Source organism: Equus quagga, chromosome 2, assembly GCF_021613505.1.
Source record: "Equus quagga isolate Etosha38 chromosome 2, UCLA_HA_Equagga_1.0, whole genome shotgun sequence".
Taxonomy (NCBI): Eukaryota; Metazoa; Chordata; class Mammalia; order Perissodactyla; family Equidae; genus Equus; species Equus quagga.
In genome coordinates, this window is record NC_060268.1 from 109,866,157 (window position 1) to 109,885,751 (window position 19,595).

The 19,595-nt window shown below is 47.8% G+C and overlaps 1 protein-coding gene across 1 annotated transcript in view; it reads right to left on the reverse strand.

Annotated features, from left to right (window-relative positions):
- Positions 1 to 19,595, reverse strand: part of GNG4 (G protein subunit gamma 4) — a 64,445-nt gene that overhangs the window by 26,651 nt on the left and 18,199 nt on the right. The window contains exons 2-3 of the mRNA XM_046654375.1: positions 3,562 to 3,675; positions 181 to 289 (exon numbers count right to left, since the gene is read on the reverse strand). Of these exons, the coding sequence (XP_046510331.1) occupies positions 181 to 279 (99 nt within the window). The 5' untranslated portion in view covers positions 280 to 289; positions 3,562 to 3,675. The remainder of the gene's footprint in view (positions 1 to 180; positions 290 to 3,561; positions 3,676 to 19,595) is intronic.

Consider the following 19,595-nt stretch of genomic DNA (forward strand, 5'->3'; position numbering starts at 1 on the left):
ATTTGAATCCTTAGGCACACTCGGGACTCTGAAGCAAACATTCATTTGTAAATGTTACAGCTGCCAAGGTTGGCTGGATGCTCTGCTGGGTGACGTATTAACTCTCCCAAGGCTGCTTTGGAAATGGAAGGAACGTTCTGAGCTGGGTTTTGAAGGGGAGATTGGCTTGTGCGTGCTTACCTTCACTCTGTCCATACAGGCTTCCATCTTCAGCTGCTCCACAGCCTTCCTGGCTTGGGAGATGCTAGTGGTGCTGTTGTTGGACATGCCCTCTTTCATTCTGCTGCCCCTGAAACAGCCAAAGGGAAAGGCCTGCCAGCTCTGCTTTTCTGAAGGAAGGCAGAGCCCTCCTCGGCTTTCTCCCTTCTTCCACCGCCTACAGCTTCTCCGTCCCAGCCCAAGGGCACGCGGGAGCAAACCCTCCTGGGATGAGAGAAAGGAATGCTTTCCTAGTGATGGAAGTGACTGGAAAGAATTCCTCAGCCCGGGGAGAGGGAGTAGAAGGTAACAGATGGTCCCAGAGTACTTTACCACCCCCACGACCATAAGCAATACCTCGACATGTGTATGGTGCTTTGTTAGCAATTAAATCATTCCATACACATTTGCTCATTCATTCCTCCGGTAGCCCATTAAGTTGGAAAACATAGTAAGTTTTGTTCAGCAAGTACAGATAGAACAGAACTCAGAGAAATTAAGCCAATAGCCAAAGGTTCCACAGCCAAAATTTGTGGTTCTAGAACCCCAGCTCAAAGCTTTGAAGCCTAGCTAAGGACTCTCTCCACTCTCATACGGCTTCCCTAGCAATCTACAGCTCGGGGCACACGTTTCCCAGGAAAAAATTCTTTTATTACTAATTTCAGTTGGCTGTCCTTCTAAAAAGTTTGTAGGCTTTATGTTGGGAGTATGTTTTTAAATAATAATACACACAAACACCCCTATCCTGGGATAAATTTGTTTTTCTAGGAGGAGGATGAAATTCTCCCTGACTGCACATGTAATGATGCCACATGACTAGGAAAAGACCACTGTAATGCTAACTGTCCCACAGGAAAGCATATGCTGTAGATTCCAGCCCCCCCTCTAATGAGAAACTACTCTGATGAGGCCTAGTCATTCACACCTGACAGCCGGGCATGGTCGCACAGGTGACGGTGGCTTCCAATGATGCACAGGGAGGGGTGAAGAGGCTCCCCTGGTATCTTGGTGTGCAGGCCACACTTTGGGAATTTTTTCATGCACGTACTGACTCTCTGGCCCAGATGAAGCATGATGGCAGCTTCATTTGTCCACAGGCAATTTTTGAAAAAATAAAAGTTTCAGGGGCTGGCTGGTGGCGTAGTGGTTAAGTTTGCGCTCTCCACTTCGGCAGCCCGGGGTTCACAGGTTCAGAACTCAGGTGCAGACTGAGCACCACTCATCAAGCCACACTGTGGCAGTGTCCCACATAAAATAGAAGAGGACTGGCACAGATGTTAGCTCAGTGACAAACTTCCTCACAAATAAATAAATAAAAATTTCCTTGTTATAAGACATGGACCAGCCGCCTAAATCAGAGTTTAACAGGTGTGTGTCCTTACCTTGCAAGGTGTTCCATGGACCTTTGGGATTCTCGAAATCAGTGCTTTAAAAAATTTAATGAGCAAGTGAATACCTGGGGATCTTGATAAAATGCAGATTTTGATTGAGTGGGTTGTGTATGGTCCAAGATTCTGCATGTCCAACAGGCTCCCAAGCTGCTGGTCTGTGGACCACACTTTGAGTAGCAAAGCTCTGAATCACCGAATGTTAATATTGGAAGGGAGCCTAGAGGTTCAAGTCCAATCCTCTTATTTTTCAAATATGGAAATATATTCAGGGAGGTTAAATAACTTGCTTCGCAGAGCTCTCTAGTGGAAGTGGAGGGAAGCATTTCCCCAGGGCTGCTCCCTGCTTGTCCCCCTTCCTCAGCCTCGGGGGACCTTTGGGGCAGCAGTAGGACTTTATCCCATACACTTGGTCTATGCTGCTCTCCCAGGACAGGCTCACTCCTCGAGTGATCCTAACCTTGCCTGACTTGGGAGTGAGATGGCAGGGAGGGGCCACCCTCTGTGGTAGGCAACATAACCCAGGAGAAGGAAATGGCTTTTGCCAACTGGAGCTAAAGACAATTGAGTCTTTTAAAGATCTGACCCCATGGGAAGGTTTCTGAGGTCCTCTCTCCCGCACCTGACCGGGCTCCTCTTAGGTTCTATCTGAATAACACTGTGCCTTTTCAAGACTATCCAGACACCATACTTCTATGTGAACTGATGAGTGTCTGTCTCCCTATACGTGTGTGTATGTCTACCCCACCTTGACTCAAGAAGAAGAAAGGAAGTAGAGACTAAGCAGAGATGGAATGAAGCTAAACATGCATACTGCCTACTGGTCCACCTCTAACTTGACTCTTGGCCTTTTTTTTTTTCTTGGTGGGAAGATGGGCCCTGAGCTAACATTTATTGCCAATCTGCCTCTTTTTGCTTGAGGAAGATTGTCGCTGAGCTAACATCTATGCCAATCATCCTATATTTTGTATGTAGGACACTGCTACAGCATGGCTTGATGAGCAGTGTGTAGGTCCATGCCCAGGATCTGAACTTGAGAACTCCAGGCCACTGAAGCAGAGCGTGGAAACTTAACCACTATGCCACCGGGCTGGCCCTGACTCTTGGCTTTTTAGAAGACAAGGTAGAAGAGAAAATAATACCACTGCTCAGGGGACGGGCTCTGTCACTGCCATGGTCAGACAGCTTTCTCCTCGAGCATACAGGAATGCACTCACACACAGACAGGCTTCAGAGGGAGGCTCTGATGGGCTGCATCTTGTGGTGCGTAACTCAGCTCAGAGCTGGGGGTGGGGCAGCGCCAGGTGGTTCAATCCCCAGGGTTGCTGATCTGATTTGACTCAGCAGACAGAGGTTAGAATTTCTGGATGAGTGGATATCATCGTGCATTTTCTGCCATCCTCCCTAACGTGACATCTCCACGAGCTGTGGATAAGGATCGGTTGGCACAGAGCTGCAGTCTGTCTCCCTGGAAAATGCCTGAAAGACAGCTCTTGCCAGCGATCACAGGCCCCTGGCCTGAAGGGACCAACCAGCTCAGACTGCAGGGTGGGTGTGGGGTGGGGTGTTGTGACCCACCCCCCTTTGCCACAGTGAGTTGCTGAACAAAGATGCTTGCCCGAATCACATCTCTTTTCCTAACGGGGAGGACACAGCTTGGTTTCCCAGCCAAGACCCAACAACCCATGGAGATGGCTGGGTTCTCCTTCCCCGCTCCCCCAGAAGGGGGGTATATCCACTCACCTGGGGGATAATGTGAGGTGGTTGGTAATTTGTAAAACAGACCTCATAAGGGCCCTGTATCTGCTATGGAGAGTGGGAGAGGGGGACAGGACAGTGACAATTGCTAGGAGAAGAAAGTGATGGTGTGAGGACCTGGCCACACGTCAAGGATGTGGACAGCCCTGCCTCCCTCCAGGCCCACACATGCACTGCTGGCCAAGACACTCCCGGACAGGACACGTCACTTCCTCACCTGCTAAGAGGCAGCACAGGGACAGGCCTGGGCAGGGGACAGGCTGGCGGCAGCAGCAGCAGTCGACAGTCTTCAGAGGAGAGGCCGATGCAGGGCTCCTGCTTCGAGGGTCACCTGAAAGCACAACCAGAGATAGGTGATGATGCAGCAGAAGCCAGGGGTCCCCAAACCATCCCAGCTCCCACAGGGCCTTCCTCACGTGCTCCAGCTGTCTCTGTGAGCCTGGGAACCCTCGTGTCAGACCAGAGGGGAGAGGGTGAGCCAAGGGCAGCAAAAGCCCCCAGTCTGACACAGAGCAGCAAGGGGACATCTTGAGGCCACAGCCCGCCCTGGGCCTCCCCGACAACCTGCGTGCCCCACCCCCGCACTAGCCATCCCGGCTCCAGCCAGACCCCTGCCCAACAGAAACAGTTCAGATGTTCTTTCTCACAGAAGATCATAAAAGGTCATTATAAAAAGATACGTCCACTACAGAAAAATGTGAAGATAGAGAAAATTACAGCAAAGAAAACAAAGACTGATTATAACACGTCTCCTCAGAGATATCTACAGTGAACACATTGATGCCTACTAGTCTCACACGTATTAGAAATAACCTGATTCCCATCAAACGACATTTAGCACAGAACAGACTTGACCCGATGACTTTAAAGATCTCTTTAAAGCTGGGGACTCTCACTGGAGAGACAAAGAGCCCCATCGGCTCCCTCCGGGAAGGCTGACTCCGGGAGAAAGGGCCCATTCCCTAAGATGCTCCTACAGTGTCCACCTCCCAGGATCCCAATGAACTTGGAGCAAAAACAAAAGCCAGCCAGGGACCGGTTGACAGTCCTGTTTGCTCCCCAGCTAGAGGGGAATCCAAATTCGTTTTGGCTTGAACTTCGGGAGAGAACGTTTGAAGTGGTGCCTCGTGCGTTTTTCTCAGCCTGTCATGCATTTTCACAAACACCACGTGCCTGCTGTTTCGGATGTGACGGTTCCTTCCCGTCACAGTAATTTGGTGCATCTGAACGCTTCCCATCCCCCAAAAGTTGACAGGCTTTTATGTAGTTTTACCCTAATCTCCTTCCCTATTTTTTTTCTCATCCCTCTGCTATTAGAGAACTTTTTTTCATCTATTCACTCATTTCTTTTCACTTTGCTAATATTGCTCTTGAAAACCATTTATTTCTGCTTTCAAGTCACTGGTTTTTCAAATGGCATGGGATCTCGACTGCTGGTTGGTCTTAGCCAACTTTAGGGGGCCGGAGGGGTCCTAACTGGAGCTGAGGAGGGTGCAGAGGGCCCCCCACCATCTTCAAAGGGAGGGAGAGAGACAGACAGACAACTCCTAGAGAAGAAGCTACTGAAGGGGGCAAGGACTGTCCCACACAGGCAGAGCCTAAACACTGCCCACTGGGAAGGTGACTAAAGTCCGGCTCCGGGAGTCTTCGCTGCCCATCTTTCTGGACAGACACGAAATCCTGGGGGGCAGGGGGCCCAACAAGACAGCTCCGGAACTCCTCTCTCACCTCCAGTGCCGCCCCCACTTGCCGAAACATTCAGACCCACGCAAATCCCTCTTCAGGCCCCGACCTTTGCTTAGTTTTCTAATCTTTGTTCTAAAGTCACATGTGCCCAGGAGAATGTTCTCTACTCTCACTATCTTCACTCTTAAAAGAAAGGCAGCCGTTCCTCTGAGGGCATCCACATCACAGCTCCCAGCAAATGCCTACAATCAATGCTGCAAATGACATGAGGAAAGCTGGGAGAGCACCAGAAAAATAGAGGGGGTGTTGACATTTGCTTTAAGTAGACTAGACCTTTTGTACATATCCACATCCTGTCTCAGAAAGAGGTCTAAGGCTCTGTGCAACAAATTCCCCTGACCAGCTCCCAGAAAAAGCGTTCCCTGGTCACAGGAGTTTGAGAAGGGCCATTATTTTCCTCCTTGTTTGGAGGGCCACGGTGCACACCAGCACATTAAAGATCCTGAGGAGTCCTGTTTACGTAACCCTGCATTTCTCAAAATGATTCATCCAGGAATGCCCCGGGTTTTGTTTTTGGGGGCTGAGGGGATGGATACTGGCAGTGCACCTGTGCACGGATCTCCACGCACCTGCTGCCCTCAGCCCACTGCGGCCAGGCCCACCTCTGTCACTGGTTCCCACACCTTGGCTGGTATAGAATCACCCGGGAATTTAACATCACCAAGACCTGGCTCCGTCCCACATCAATGCCCTGGGGCCTCTGGGTTATCTCATAGCTCTCCAGGGCACTCTGACATCCCAAGCTTTTGCACCACTGCTCAAGTCCAGTGGTTCGCAGGCTTTGCTGTGCATCTGAATCACCCGGGGCTTTCAAAGATGAGATGCCCAGATCACACCCTAGACCACTTAAGACACACTCTCTGGAAGAGGGCTCAGACGTCGTGATGTTTAAACTTCCCAAATCTGTTGTGCATGTGACTCACCCAGATCTGACTCTCACTCAACAGATCCCGGTGGCGCCTGGGGAGCAGAGCAGCTCCAGCAGCCCTGTGAGCTTGTTCCACATGCAGTCTCAGGCCCCACCCAGACCTCCTGAATCAAATCTGCATTTTAACCCAAATGATTCGTGTGTATGTTAGAGCTGGACAAGCTCTGTGCTGGACCAGGGGAACCCAGTGCCGCTGTATGCAGGACTCTGAGCCCGAGACTAAGAGACTCTACCGAAGACACCAGGGCAGCAGGAGAGGTGGGAGAGGGAGGGTCGCTGTTCTCCTGACCCTCAGTGTTGTTCCCAGTTCCATCCAGCTTTTGGGCTCCTCTTTTACATGATTTAATTCATTCTGGTAGCTCTTTGAGAGACTGTACATCAGGAAAAGGCCATATCAATTTCTCCTTGTCCATTTGGCATTTGCATAGCATCTTCCATCCAAGGCTCGGAGGATATTTCATAAGTCAACCCCCCACTCTGCCCGGGGCCCCCAGGAAGTGCTTTTGACAGCTTCCCAGGATTGTCACTGTTTCCAAAGTAAGACAAGTTGTTGCTTCCGGCAGGAACTTAGCTCCTAACCAGCTTCCTTGGTCTCGTTGCTGGAAAATACTGCTTTTTAATAGCACTAAATTTTACCATGATGTTTGCAAAAGCTTTTTTTTTCCTAAAGAGAAGAATGTCCTCATCTCTAAATAAAATGCTGTGGTCTCACTGTGAGGGCCTGTGAAGACCCACCACGTGGCCACTGGCTGACCAGGAGCCCCTTGAGGGCAGAGGCATGCTGCCTGTGTCCCCAGTGCCAACGTAGCCCATGTCCATACAAACATGATGCAGGTATGCATGAAGAACAGACCAGGGCTTCAGAGCAGTGAGGTTAATTATCCATGGCTGCTGTGTGTTGCAATTCTTAGATGGAGCGAATTCAGCTCCCGGTTGTGAAGTATCATGACCTGAAGTCACACATATTTGCTGACAGCACAGTGCTGGGCCTTTGGGAACAAGAATCATGGTCTCTGCTCTCATGGAGCTGACAGTCTGGTGGGGGGTGTCACACAATGTTTGAATAATCTGCTGATGAACGTACTCTTACGAACGGAAGCACGCAGTTCTAAGTGGGCATATAACTAAACAACTTGACCTGGACTGAAGCATCTATGCTGGTTTCCCTGAGAGGTTCTGAGGCCAGAGGAGGAATGAGACTTGCCTGCCCTCATAGAGGTCAGGTTCTGAGGCGAGAAGATGAATACATAAGTAATGGACAGAGTGTAACAGGTGTACAGGGGCTGGTTGTCCTGCAGAATCCACTCTCCTCTTTTCTCATAATAATATAATCATGGCAGGGCAGGGGGCCAACAAGCTACACTTTCTCCAGCATCCCTTGCAGCTAGGTGTGGCCTTGTGACTAATTTCTTACCAATGGAAACTGAGTGAAAATGATGAGTGCCACTTCCTGGCCTAGGCCTCAAAACACTATTTGTGTGCTCCTCCATGCTCTTTCTCCATCCCATAATATGGAATGTGGACATGTCTGCGACTTAATTTCAACAAGGGCAGGCAAATACAGGGCCCTGGGCACGGGTTCTCTAAGTGTGGCCTCTGGACCAGCAGCATCAGCATCACCTGGGAGCTTGTCAGAAATGCAAATTCTCGGGCCCCACTCAGGCCCATTGAATGGGGACTTTGGGAGTGGGAAGTGGTTTAACAAGCCCTTCAGGTGATTCCGATGCTCAGGAAGGACTGAGACCCGCAGTCCTAGGGGAGGAGAGAGAAACAAAGTGTAAGGAGCCTGTGTTTCTGCAAACCTACTTAGAGCTGAGCTGCCCTGTCAACCCGGGCTGTCACCTCTGGGCTCACAGGTGAGAGAGACATTTCTAAGCTCTTTACATCACTGTATTTCTGGGTCTTTGTCACAGCAGCTTGGCATCTCCCTAACCAATATAGTATTTCAACAGAGGTCCGTATATGGTGCTATGGAAACCCTATTGACTTGAAAATACTTTCAAATCTTGAGACGAAAGTACTAATTTAAGAAATTCTATTTGGAAAACCAAACACAATGAGGCATCAATTATAGCAAGGATTCCACCTTGTGAAGCTGTGTGCAATTCTAGGGTTTAACATTTCTGGGCACAGACTGGTGGGGTGGGCCTGCGAGGCCCCACATGTCACCAGGGAAGAATCAGCTCACTGGAGAGACAGCCCGACACATAATCCTGGATTATTACTGAGTCACTATTTCCAGTACCACGTGGTGTCTATCACATAGATTTGCTCTCTGGTCCAATCCCCACAGGTTAAGGGGGCTACAAGTAGAAGTGTAAGGAAGTTGCTGTTGTAACCCTAACATCCTGTTCCATGCTTGGCCCACAAGATGGCACTGCTTTTGGCACAAAAGTCGAGGAGAAGTTCTCCCAGCGTTCAGAGCAATCATTTATTTGAGATCCTTCTTCCCCAGCTTTAAGATAAATTGGTTCTGAATTATCACAAAGAGTTCACACATTGAGTTGACATTTTGGGGTGTCCCCCCAGTAATGGAGGTCACATTAGCTTCGAACAAGAGATCTAAAAGGGAGGGAGATCCTAATTCACCTGAAAAGTCACAACCACTGGGCACAGTGACACAGCAAAGGGCAGACTTTCTATATGTGCATACGGAAGCATAAAGCGGTATTTTAGCCTCACATGACAAATTTTGCTCTTTCTCACAGTCATTCCAGGATGGAGTTGAATGTCCCAACCCCTGAGGGGAGTGGCAGAGAATCAGGTGCTGTCAAACCAGACAACTGGGCCTCTGTGTCTGCAGTGGGAACACGGTCCCCTTGGCAGGGGCACGGCCATCCCCACTTCTGCTTGAACCACTTTGTAAATTAAATACTGTGATAGTCAAGTTTGATACACTTTATAAGCTGGGCCTCACTCACTCAATTTACATCTTGACTGCCTGATAGCATCTGCCTGATCTAATAACATCTACTCACACAGATGCTAAACAAGCACAGAGATAAGGAGCTTTGAGTTTGGCACGCAAGGTAATAGACTGAGGAGATGACGGATTCCCAGGAAAAGCACACTGGGTCTGAAGGACACTGGAGTGTGCTGGCCACCAGTCACCAGGAGACTGCTCCTCTGATCTGGCCCCTATTAAGGTAAAAAAGGAAAAAAAATCGGAGAAGATTGGCAGACCAACTGTTATATGTAAGGGTGTTTGACAAGTTAGGGCAGAATCAACAACAGATCCATCTTCTGTGTGATCCTTTAGACCTCCCATGCTCTCATCTAGGTGGTCGCCCCAGACACTCCCTAATTATTTCTTTGGCCTTGCTGATAGAGTCCAAAAATCTTAATGGACAGGAACGAGCATTAAAAAGTCTAATAGTGTTTTGTTGCTCTTACATCAGCCCTCACAGAGTATGAAGTTAACTCTTTTTCCGCCTGCTGGGTTGGATAGTCAAGCTACTCACACTGGACCACGATGCTGACCAGTGTGAGTACAGTGGAGAACAGAAATCCACGTGTGTGGGACCTGGTGGTACATAATGAGATACTTTTCATTTGTTTCATGGCAACTCTACTGAAGTGGGCAGATCACCGCACGAGGGGGAAAAGGTGGTTGAGAGACTGTGTGGCTGGGCCGGGGCATTGGTCTCCTAGAGCTGCCACATAAATCACCAGAAACTTGGTGGCTTAAGGCCTGATATTATTATTCTTGCAGTTCTAGAGGCTACCAGTTGGAAATCAAGACGTCAGCAGGGTGTGTTCCTTTTGAAGGCATTAGGGGAGGATCCTTCCTCACCTTTTCCTAGCATCTGGAAGCTTCCAGCAATCTTTGGCATTCCTTGGCTTGTAGAAGCATCACTCCAATCTCTGCCTCCACCTCCACATCACGGTCTTCTCTGCGTCTCTCTGTGTCCTCGCCTCTTCTCACAAGGACACCAACCACTGGGTTTAAGGCCTGCCCTAATGCAGTATGACCTCACCTTGACTAATTTCATCTTCAAAGACCCTATTCCAGACAGCCACATCACATTCTGGAGTCCCATGTAGGTAGGAATTGGGGGTGGAGGACACTATTCAACCCAGTATCACAAGGACCCTAAGGTTGTGACTATAAGTCTGTGCTCATCTCTACAGAGAATCACACGTTCTTTGCTCTTTGCCAGACCCACAAGAAACACCTCTCTGAGAATGGTGTGGTGTTTCATGGTTGTGTGAGAGAAATTCACCTTAGCGTGACCGGAACATGGACTGAGAAGCAGGCCATACCACAAAATTAATAACCTATACCCACCTCAATTTCCTATTTTACAAATGAGACAACTAAGGTCCAGCCAGTTATTTTTCCAAACTCATTAAGCACCTAATTAATAGAGAAATGTGACGAGAACCCAGAATCAATCAATCATTTATTCAACCCTCACCGTGTCACGCGTTGTCCTGAAGGAATGAGGAAGTGATTCAAACATGATCCGCCCTGTATTTACTGTGGGAGACAAAGCTAACAGCAGCACGTGCAAGGATCAATTCAAGGTGCTACGGCAGAAGTCTGTAAGGGGTAGAGGGGCCAAAAAGGAGGAGATGACCAAATTTTCTTGGGGTTAGGGGGTAAGGAGAAGATTGGGGAGGGCTTCATACTTAATCTGAGCCTGGGAAGATGGATAGGAGCCCACCAGGCGTTGTGAGGTACAGAAAGGGAGTTCCAGGCAGAGGGAAGAGCATGTGCAAAGGCAGAGAAACAGTGAACAAGCCTGGCACACTCAGAAAACTCTACATAGTTCTTTATTCTTGGAGCCCAGGAGGGCAGGGGCAGATCAGGGAGGGTCTCAACTGCCATGCTAAGGGGGTGGGACTATATCAAGGAGGCAGCTGTAATCAACTGAGGGATACTTAAGCAAAGAAGCGGTAAGATTGCTTTTACATTTTAGAAAGATCATTTCAACCTAGTGTGGAGAATGGATCAGAGGTGAACAAGATAAGCAACTAGACCAGTTAGGAAGCTCCGTGAGTCCAGATGAGAGATTCACTGCGTCCACTGACGCCCTGGCAGGGAGGTGGAGGAGGGGCTGATGGAAAAGTGTTGGGGGACGAGGGGAAGAAAGGCGCCCAGGCTGACTGCCAGGAAGACACTTAGGAAAACAGAAAGGGGGGTTTGCAGGGATGTGGGCAGGCTCAACTTAGGGTGCCTTTAGGATATTGAAAAGAACGTGCCCAGCAGACAGGTGGACTGATAGGGATGGAGTTCAGAAACAAGTGGGCTGAAGATGGAGATTGCAACTCATGACTTGCAGGGGGCAATGGCAGTCTCAGTCATGAAAAGGCTCCTGGGGAAATGCGGCATGAATCTGAAGGCTGGGCCAGGCGAGAGCCTCAGCTCAAACCAGTGTGGCAGGGCTGGACAGAGGAGGGAGACCCCACGCCCATTTCTGGTCTGTTTCTTTGCTCTTCGATCTGCATTTTCAGATTTGTAGAAGTAAAAGATTCTAGTGCCAATAAAGCCAATAAATTATTCTTTACAGACCAAATGCTAGCATAAAGTGAAATTTTGCAGAATGGAGAAGTGACAGATGAGCTACTGTGTCACCACTGACTGCAAACCATTAGCTAGTTTGTACGGAGAGTGTGGACTTAAAGGAGGCTGTCGGCCATTGCCGTTGGGTAAGATGTGGAGTCTAATCTCAGGGAAACATCCATCTACAGAGAAAATGATGCAGGGAGGTCCATTCTGTGAATTATCTAGACTATACACACTGTACAGCACACACTATGCAGTCAAAAACGCCAGCACAAATTTAGTGGGTCACGTGCTTTGACTGATGAGAATTTGTCCGCCCACCCCTCCCAGCAGATCCCTCTTCATGCCATCAGCACAGTTCTCAGTCACCTGGCTAGGGTTCGGGTGCAGCCTCCAAAGTCAGAGCAGAGAAAGACCAGTGGCTATCACGAGTCTGGACACACTGCCTCTCTGCTGGATGGTTTCTCCTGCCCTGCACAGGGACCAGTGCCCCTACCCCCAGCCCCCAATACACAGGGGGGTCCACTCTGATGCAGACTTCAAACGCCATGGCCCATCTGGGCCCTGCTGGGAAACAGCAGTCTCAGCAGACAGACCAAGCTGAACAACAAAGATGAGCTGGTTCCGTCCTCTGGGACCAGTTACAGGAAATACTGTTTCTAAAGACTCCTGCTGCTGGCAACTGAATTTTCTCTTATTTCCTTTTTTTAATACAAAATGTACATTGAAATGCTTGAATTAAAAAAAACATTATTGAGGTGAAATCCATATAACATAAAATGAGCCATTTTAAGTGAGCAATCAGTGGCATTTAGTACAGTCACAATGTGTTGCAAACATCACCCGTATCTACTTCCAATGTATTTTCTTCATTTCAAACTAAAACTCCGTACCCATTAAGCGGTTCTCTCCATTTCCCCCTCCCCACAGCCCCCGGCAATCTGCCATCTGCTTTCTCTCTCTATGGATTTGCCTGTTTGGATATTTCATAAATGGAATCATACAATACGTGATCTTTGCTGTTTGGCTTATTTCATTTAGCACAACATTTCTGGGGTTCAGCCACATTGGAGTACGTATCAGCACTCCACTCCTTTTTATGGCAGAATAACATTCCACTGTGCGGATATACCACATTTTTATCCACTCATCATTTGATGGACATTTGTGCCGTTTCCACCTTTTGGCCATTGTGAATAGCGCTGCTTTGAACGGGCATACACCTGTATTTGTTTGAGTACCTGTTGTGAACCATTTTACATTCCCACCAGCAGTGCACAGAGTTCCAATTCTTCCACATTCTCACCAACATTTGTTATTTTCTTTTTTGGGGAGGATTATAGCCATCCTAGTGGGTGTGAAGTGGGACCTCATTGTGGTTTTCATTTATATTTGCCTAATGACTAATGATGTTGAGCATCTTTTCATATGCTTGTCGGCATCATTTACTTTTTAAAAACTGTCTTAACATTAAAGATTTTTAAATTTTGTAACAATCTCAAGTTTACAGAGAGGTTGCAAGTACAGTACAGAGAATTTTTTTCTGAACCACTTGAGTTTCAGTTGCCAACGTGATTCTCCATTCCCCCTGGATGGGTTATAATCCATTACTATCAGTATTTTGATTTATAAGTTGTCCCAGATCTGGCAGTGGGAGCCCCTTCAAGCTGGTTCCTATGTCTTTCTTGTGTGTCTTCCCCATTCTTTGACCACTTCCTCGATTTCTTACCACAGCCTTTTTTCAAGGTAGCATAATGCTCCTGTTTTAAATTCCTACCCAACTGTTATATTCCTCTTCCTCTCACCCTGGCCACGTGCCTCTGTCAAAGCACAGGGGCATTGCAAGAGAGAAGAGATAAACACGTTACCCACGGCACAGAGATTCTTAAATATGTAGCGCCCTGTGCCAGCAGGAAGTCAGGAGGGAGATGCTGGCTGGTTGCACGTCTATCTCTAACTTAAGCCTCTGAAGGTCTGAGCGCTGGTTCCAGCTGCTGGCTGCCAAGCCCTCAGCCTGTTTTCAGCGTGTCTGAGAACAGCCAGAGAGCCTTGACCTACCACTAACTTCCTAGGCAAACTTGGGCAAATCACCTAACCTCTGGGTCTCAGTTTCAAATGCTAAGAGATTATTTGAGCATTGATAGCATACGTGAAAAGGTGTTAACACGTGAAGTATTTGCAAATGTAAGGGTTGGCTCCTGTTATGGACTGAATTGTGTCATTCTCCCCCCACCTCCCACCTCAACTCATATGATTAAGTCCTAACCCCCCATGGGACTATATTTGGAAATAGGGCCTTTAAAGAGACAGTTAAGATTAAATGTTTGTAAGGGTGAGGTCCCCATCCAATAGGACTGGTGTCATTATAAGAAGCAGAAGAGACACCAGATCTTTCTCTCTCCCTCTCCGTCTATCTACCCACCATCCCCCCTCACCTCCCCACACACGAAAGAAAGGGCACGTGAAGACACATTGAGAAGGCTGCCATCTACAAACCGGGAAGAGAGGTATCACCAGAAACCAACACTGCCAACACTTTGGGCTTGGACTTCAAGCCTCCAGAACTGTGAGGAAATAAACGTCTGATGTTTAAGCCCGCCAGTCTATGGAATTGTGTTTTGGCAGCCCAAGCAGACTCATCTAGCTCCTCATTGGGTATAAGATGAAAGCCAACTGCTTTAGCCGAGTCCGACGCCAAAGATTGACTGCACATTCAGACTCATGAGACTGCTATACACACATACCAATCTACGCAGAAGGACAAGGGCAGAAGCCCCAGTGTGGCAGCAGGACGGCATCCAGGCCTCTCATGAGGAGTCCTTGAGCCGTTCTTACAGCAGTTTATCGGCATCCAGGAGTTATCTTATCGCAAGCGGTAGCAGCACAAGCAGGTGAGATCTACAGGGGTAGGTGCAGGTCTACCTTGGTGCAAAAGACCCCTGCCCCACAGGAGCACCATCTCTTCAACATGACGTCCAGGTCCCCACAGGGGACACGCCACTTAAAGAGTCACCAAAACTTGGGGAAGCCCAAAGTATGGTGTGTACGTGAGGTATTTGAAGTTCATTCATAGCTTTTCCAAGCCCATACGTAATTTACCAATCAGGGGACATTTTTACCATAAATAATGTTGCCTGATAACATAGTCGACATAGACTGTCTCATCTGGTTTGCACAGTGTGCCAGGCAGAATAACAGCTTCCTAAAGATGCACATGTCCTAATTCCTAGAGTCTATAAACATGTTATGTTACATGACAAGGGGAAATTAAGATGGCAGATGGAATTAACGTTGCTAATCAGCTGACTTTAAGATAGGGAGGTCATCCCGGACTATCCAAGTGGGCCCAATATAATCACAAGGGCTGTTAGAAGTGAAAGAGGGAGGAGGGGAGTCAGTGTCAGAGTCAGAGATTTGAAGATGCTGTATTGCTGGCCTTGAAGTTGGAAGGGGACCATGCCTCAAGGAACGTGTGCAGCCTCTAGAGGCTGGAAAAGGCAAGAAAACAGGTTTTCCTTAGAGCTTCTAACAATTCTGCTAACACCTTAATTTTAGCCCAATGAGACCCATTTCAGATCTCTGACTTCTAGACTGTAATACAACAAACTTGTGTTGTTTTAAGCCACTAAGTTTGAGATAATCTGTGACAGCTGCAACCCAGGCTACCTGGTGGTGGTTAACAAGGTCAGGTTCTCACGCAGTAGGAAGACGCTTAGTGAGCCCTTCACCCACGCCTGGCAGATAGCTGGCCCCGTCTCCTCCAGCCCATCGCTGGCCCTCTCCAACTGGATTAGTTCGCTTGGGCTACCATAAAGTAGCATAGGCTGGGGGCTTAGACAACAGAAATTCATTGTCTCACAGTTCTGGAGGCCAGAGGCCAAGATCAAGGTGTTGGTAGCATTGGTTTCCTCTGAGGCCTCTCTCCTTGGCTTGCAGATGGCTGCCTTCTTCCTGTGTCCTCACATGGTCTTCCCTCTGTGTGTCTGTGTCCTAATCTCTTTTTATAAGGACACCAGCCAGATCGGATTAGGGCCCAACCACATGACCTCATTAATTGTCTGTTTTTTTTTTTTAATATGTTTTCCCCCGAGGAAGATTAGCTCCAAGCCAACATCCATTGCCAATCTTCTCCTGCACCACTCAGCTCTTTTTTTTTTTTTTTTTTGGCTTGAAGGAGATTAGCCCTGAGCTAACATCTTGCCACTCTTCATCTATTTTGTATGTGGGTCGCCACCACAGCATGGTTGATGAGTGGTGCAGGTCTGTGCCCGGGATCTGAACCCACGAACCAAGGCTACCGAAGTGGAGAGTGTGGAACTTTAACCACTTGCCCATGGGGCCGGCCCTTCATTAATTACCTCTTTAAAGGCCCTATCTCCAAATATAGTCACATTCTGTGACATTCTGAATTTGGTGTGGGGCATAATTCAGCCCATAACACTCCACCCTCTGGATCCCCAAAATTCACGTCCCTCTTACATGAAAGATAAATTCACCCCCATCCCAACAGCCCAAAAGTCTTAACCTATACCAGCATCAACTCTAAGTCCAAAATCGCATCTAAATACCATCTAAATCAAGTGTGGGTGAGACTTGTGATTCATCCCAAGGCAAAAATACCTCTCCAGCTGTGAACCTGTGAAACCAAACAAGTTATCTGCTTCCAAAGCACAATGGTGAGACAGGCAGAGGACAGACACTCTGAGAGGGAGAAACCAGAAAGAAGGAAGGAGTCACAGGTCCCAAGCAAGTCCTCTGACAGACAGGGTGGTACTTCAGGCTATGTCAAATCTCATTTTGACATGACATTATTTTAACAGAAAAAGCTATTTTTACAACATGAGAAGTGATTGTCAGGAAAAAAATGCTACTTTTGAGTTTTCCATGTAATTTTTAATTGAGAAAAGGACAAATGCTGTCATATTTCAGCTCTTAGCATTATTCAAGAAGAATGAATTTCTTATAAACATTCTTAGGGCAAACCATTAGTTTTCACATTCCTGGAGAATTAAATCTTTTTAAAAATAAGACAATTTTGTTACAAAGTATTAGGATTTCATTTTACATCATCTGTGCGTGTGTGTGTAAGTTTATTTTCCATTTCATTTGCTTCCTATGAGATTCTTAGGAGTAAGACAGATCAAATAAGATTTCTTTGTTGTCTTTGGCTCCATCACTATTTCCTTTCACCTTTAGCAACCTGTTATTTGTCTTGGTCAAGAGTGCTATTTAGTTGGCCTGGTGGCGCAGCAGTTAAGTTCGCACGTTCAGCTTCTCGGCGGCCCAGGGTTCGCTGGTTTGGATCTTGGGTGCGTCAAATGCCTCAAGGACCGGAGGGGCACCTCTCCCAATACCCTGGCCCTGTGTAAGTTCTGGGGGAATCCTGAGGCAACCCCAGGGAGGCTGGGGACACCCTCTGAAGACTGAGACTAAAGATCCTCGCCAGCCACCAGGATGCATGCTTCAGCTGAAGCTGAGTTACAGGAAAATGAGAATCACCGTTTTTGCCCACACCCGAGTGTGTGGAGCGAGATTCACACCAGCCCCTTTCATCCTGACTCACACGCTAGCTGGTGGCCCTGGTGAACGACAGCTCCCTGCAGCGAGCTCAGCCTCCCGGCCCGTGGGCTTCCTCCAGCCGTTCCCCTCACCTTTGTGCCCCAGTCCTCGGCCTCCTTTGAATCTGGGGCTTCTGCCTAAGAGCCCGGTCAAGGGCGCCCGGGCTCAGCATCTCCTCCAGCTCGCTGCTCAGCCGCTCACTGGCCGTTTATGACCAGCCGCCTCTTTGAAGGCTTGTTTCCTTGGAATCTTTGTGACTGATCCTCTGGCAGCCGGAGCAGCTCAAGTTAATTACTCCACCGAGCCCTGCAGACCCGAGCAGGACCAGAGACTGCCATGCGAGTCCTCTCTGAACAAAACTGGCACTGGCCCCACCTGGAAGTGATGAAGTTAACACCTGCTTGATTTTCCATGCAGGGAGTTAATTAGTAAACAGGTGAGGCTGGCAAAACGGCAAGAAAAGGCAGAGGCCTAGATAAAGCCATCGAGTTTATCTTATTTTTGAAACCATGTGTGTGGTTAAAACGTAGAGGCTGGGTTAATTCTTCTGAAATGTCAAATACAAAAGACTTAAAAAAAAATTGGTGCCAAACTTCTCCCATGTAATATTCAAAATGCAGTAATTCCAATCCCAACCCTAGAGCTGGCTGCCTGAGTTCACGCTGAGGTGCCTAGAACTTTCCACTGTCAGGCTTTTGCTTCCACTATTTTATTTCTTAACCACCCCAACTCTTCCTACTAAAAGCCTGCTCTGCTCCTCATCATGGTATCATTGAGATGCCACCACCCTCTCAAACGTGGCTTTCTTGAGCTGGCTGGTCGGCTCAGCCCCGGGAGCTGACCATTCCCGTTTCGACGACACGTCTAGGGTTCTTGCTGTCCTCACCGCATTAGACCCTGTAATCTTGAATTCAAATGCTCGTGACCCTGTCTTTTCTTTCTAGACTGCCAGTTCTTTGGGGTCAGGGAATTTGTTAGGTTCACTTTTATACCTTCAGGGCACCTAGCAAAGGATTTTCCATTTAGTAGATATTTAATTGTATTGAATACAAACACAAACAAAAACCCCAGCATCCACTCTTTCCTCTCTCTGAGTCAACAGTACAGGAGCAGAAATGGCGGGGGCCTCTGCGGAGGTTCAAATATCTTCAGCTGCAGAGGTTCCAGGTCTTAGTCATGCTTTGGAAGGGCGTATTTATTTCCAAATGGAATCAACCCAGTTTTTTTTTTTTGTTTCCTAATTATGTACTCATTACAAAAATATCCAAACTCCAAAGGAAAATATAAAGTTAAAAGTCACCTTTAAGTCATTTCAGTAAGATAATTACAAATTTGTGTTTATATTCTTTCTGATTACATTCCATGAAAAAAATATATAGTAGTGCCAATATAATGACTCCGTTAAAAATCCACATTTAGTGGAGGAATGTTAGACTATTAGAAGGCTAGAGTTGAATAGAATAGTGGGAATCTCTGCTTAGCTTCCCTAAGGTGGCAGCGACCACACCTGCAGAAATCCACGGACTCATAAGGACGGCGTGAATCCCAAAGCTCCATGTTGCAGCAGGTTTCAGGGTCCCTGCAACAGCCTGGCTGCATGAGCACTCAGGCCCTCACCCCAACTAGCCCAAACAAGCCTCTGGACAGAGGGACGGTGCGATGACATTCTCAGCGGGGGCGTCCGCCGGCAGTGGTGGCTGTGTGCAGAGGTCACAGAGAACTTGTCATACAGCTCCCCAGTCGCGGCCTCCAGAGCCATCTTGATCCTGCCTTGGTTCAAAGCTCCTCCAGCACCTGTTGATTCTGTGAACTTCCTATAACTTGACAATAAATCTTCCCTCTGCTTGAGACTCCAGAGCTGGCTTGTGTTTCTTGGAAGAGACACCATTTTCTTAACTAGGACTGGGTGGTTGACAGGTGCGTTAGGGACTGGCCCCTCTGCACGTCGTCTATCTGTGGGGACCTTAGTTTGGCCGATAGTTACTGGGTTCTTCGGCCAAGCTGCCATGGGTGGCTGTGATCTGCTCTCTGCATGGATAGGGGGCCAAGAGATGGTTTCTGGACATCTAAGGCCCACTACGCATAGAAACAGCAAAGAACGAAACATTCACCACGCTTTTTCATGACTATCTGCTATGATTGTACAATCTATTCATTATTTTTTCCCACGGTTTTCTGAGATTTACTGAGTTTACTGCTAGAGTGTTCCACTGTATATTGTTTATCCTTTCTCCTGTTGATGCAGAGCTAGTTATTTCCAATATTTTGTTATTTTGTACGATAATGTTATGCACATATCTCTTGAGCAAGAATTTCTCTGGGGTACATACCAGGACTAGAATTTGTTGGTACAGATTACACACATCTTCACTTCTACTCTTCTCTTTCTTTCTTTTTTTGCTGAGGAAGATTGGCCCTGAGCTAACATCTGTTGCCATCTTCCTCTTTTTCTTTTTTCTCCTCAAAGCCCCAGTACATAGTTGCATGTCCTAGTTGTAAGTCCTTCTAG